Source organism: Otolemur garnettii, unplaced genomic scaffold, assembly GCF_000181295.1.
Source record: "Otolemur garnettii isolate 467f Iridium unplaced genomic scaffold, OtoGar3 scaffold00032, whole genome shotgun sequence".
Lineage (NCBI taxonomy): Eukaryota > Metazoa > Chordata > Mammalia > Primates > Galagidae > Otolemur > Otolemur garnettii.
The window spans coordinates 11,769,122-11,770,047 of NW_003852427.1; the positions used below are offsets into that span (position 1 = coordinate 11,769,122).

Sequence of the window (926 nt, forward strand, 5' to 3'; positions counted from 1 at the left end):
TGAGACAAAGTCTCACTGTGTTGTCCCACACTAGAGTGCCATGGTGTCCGCCTAGCTCATCAACCTCAAACTCCTGGGCTCAAGGAATCCTCCTGCCTCGGCCTTCCAACGTTCTCAATTTTAATAGTCTACCTTTGTCTCATAACAAAAAGACCACATGAAAAAATACATAAAGAATAATTCTAATAGGGTGGTGTCTGTGGCTCAGTGAGTAGGGCACCGGCCCCATATACGAAGGGTGGTGGGTTCAAACCCAGCCCTGGCCAAACTGCAACAAAAAAACAGATGGCTGGTCATTGTGGTAGGCGCCTATAAGTCCCAGATAGTCGGGAGGCTGAGGCAAGAAGATCACCTAAGCCCAAGAGCTGGAGGTTGCTGTGAGCTGTGATGCCACGGCACTCTACCAAGGGTGACAAAGTGAGACCATCTCTAAAAAAAAAAAAAGAAGAATTCTAATCATTTAATCTTTTGAGTATAACAGAAGCATTATTTGTCTGAATTTTTCATGAATAAGGACATTAACCCTTTGAAAATCCAAGTTTGAATCTTACATGCTCAAGAAGTTGAAATTTTTTTTTTCCTTTTGAGACAGAGTCTCACTTTGTCACCCTCAGTAGAATAACGTGGCATCATAGCTCACAGCAACCTCAAACTCTTGGGCTTAAGCGATTGTCTTGCCTCAGGCTCCCAAGTGGCTGAGACTATAGGCGCCCGCTACACCCCCAGCTATTTTCTGTTGTAGTTGTCACTGTTGTTTAGCAGGTCCGGGCTGAGCTCGAACCCGCCAGCTTCGGTGTATGTGGCTGGCGTCATAACCACTGTGTTATGGGTGCTGAGCCAAGAAGTTGAATATTTTTAAAAATTATTCAATTTTCAGATGCCAAAGCTAAGTGGTATTGATACTACTGAAAAATAAGTAGAAAAAG

The 926-nt window shown here is 43.8% G+C and overlaps 1 protein-coding gene across 1 annotated transcript in view; it reads right to left on the reverse strand.

Annotated features, from left to right (window-relative positions):
• GK5 (glycerol kinase 5 (putative)) overlaps nt 1-926 on the reverse strand; it is a 70,382-nt gene that overhangs the window by 8,323 nt on the left and 61,133 nt on the right. The window contains exon 14 of the mRNA XM_023513050.1: nt 170-237. Within this exon, the coding sequence (XP_023368818.1) occupies nt 170-237 (68 nt within the window). The remainder of the gene's footprint in view (nt 1-169; nt 238-926) is intronic.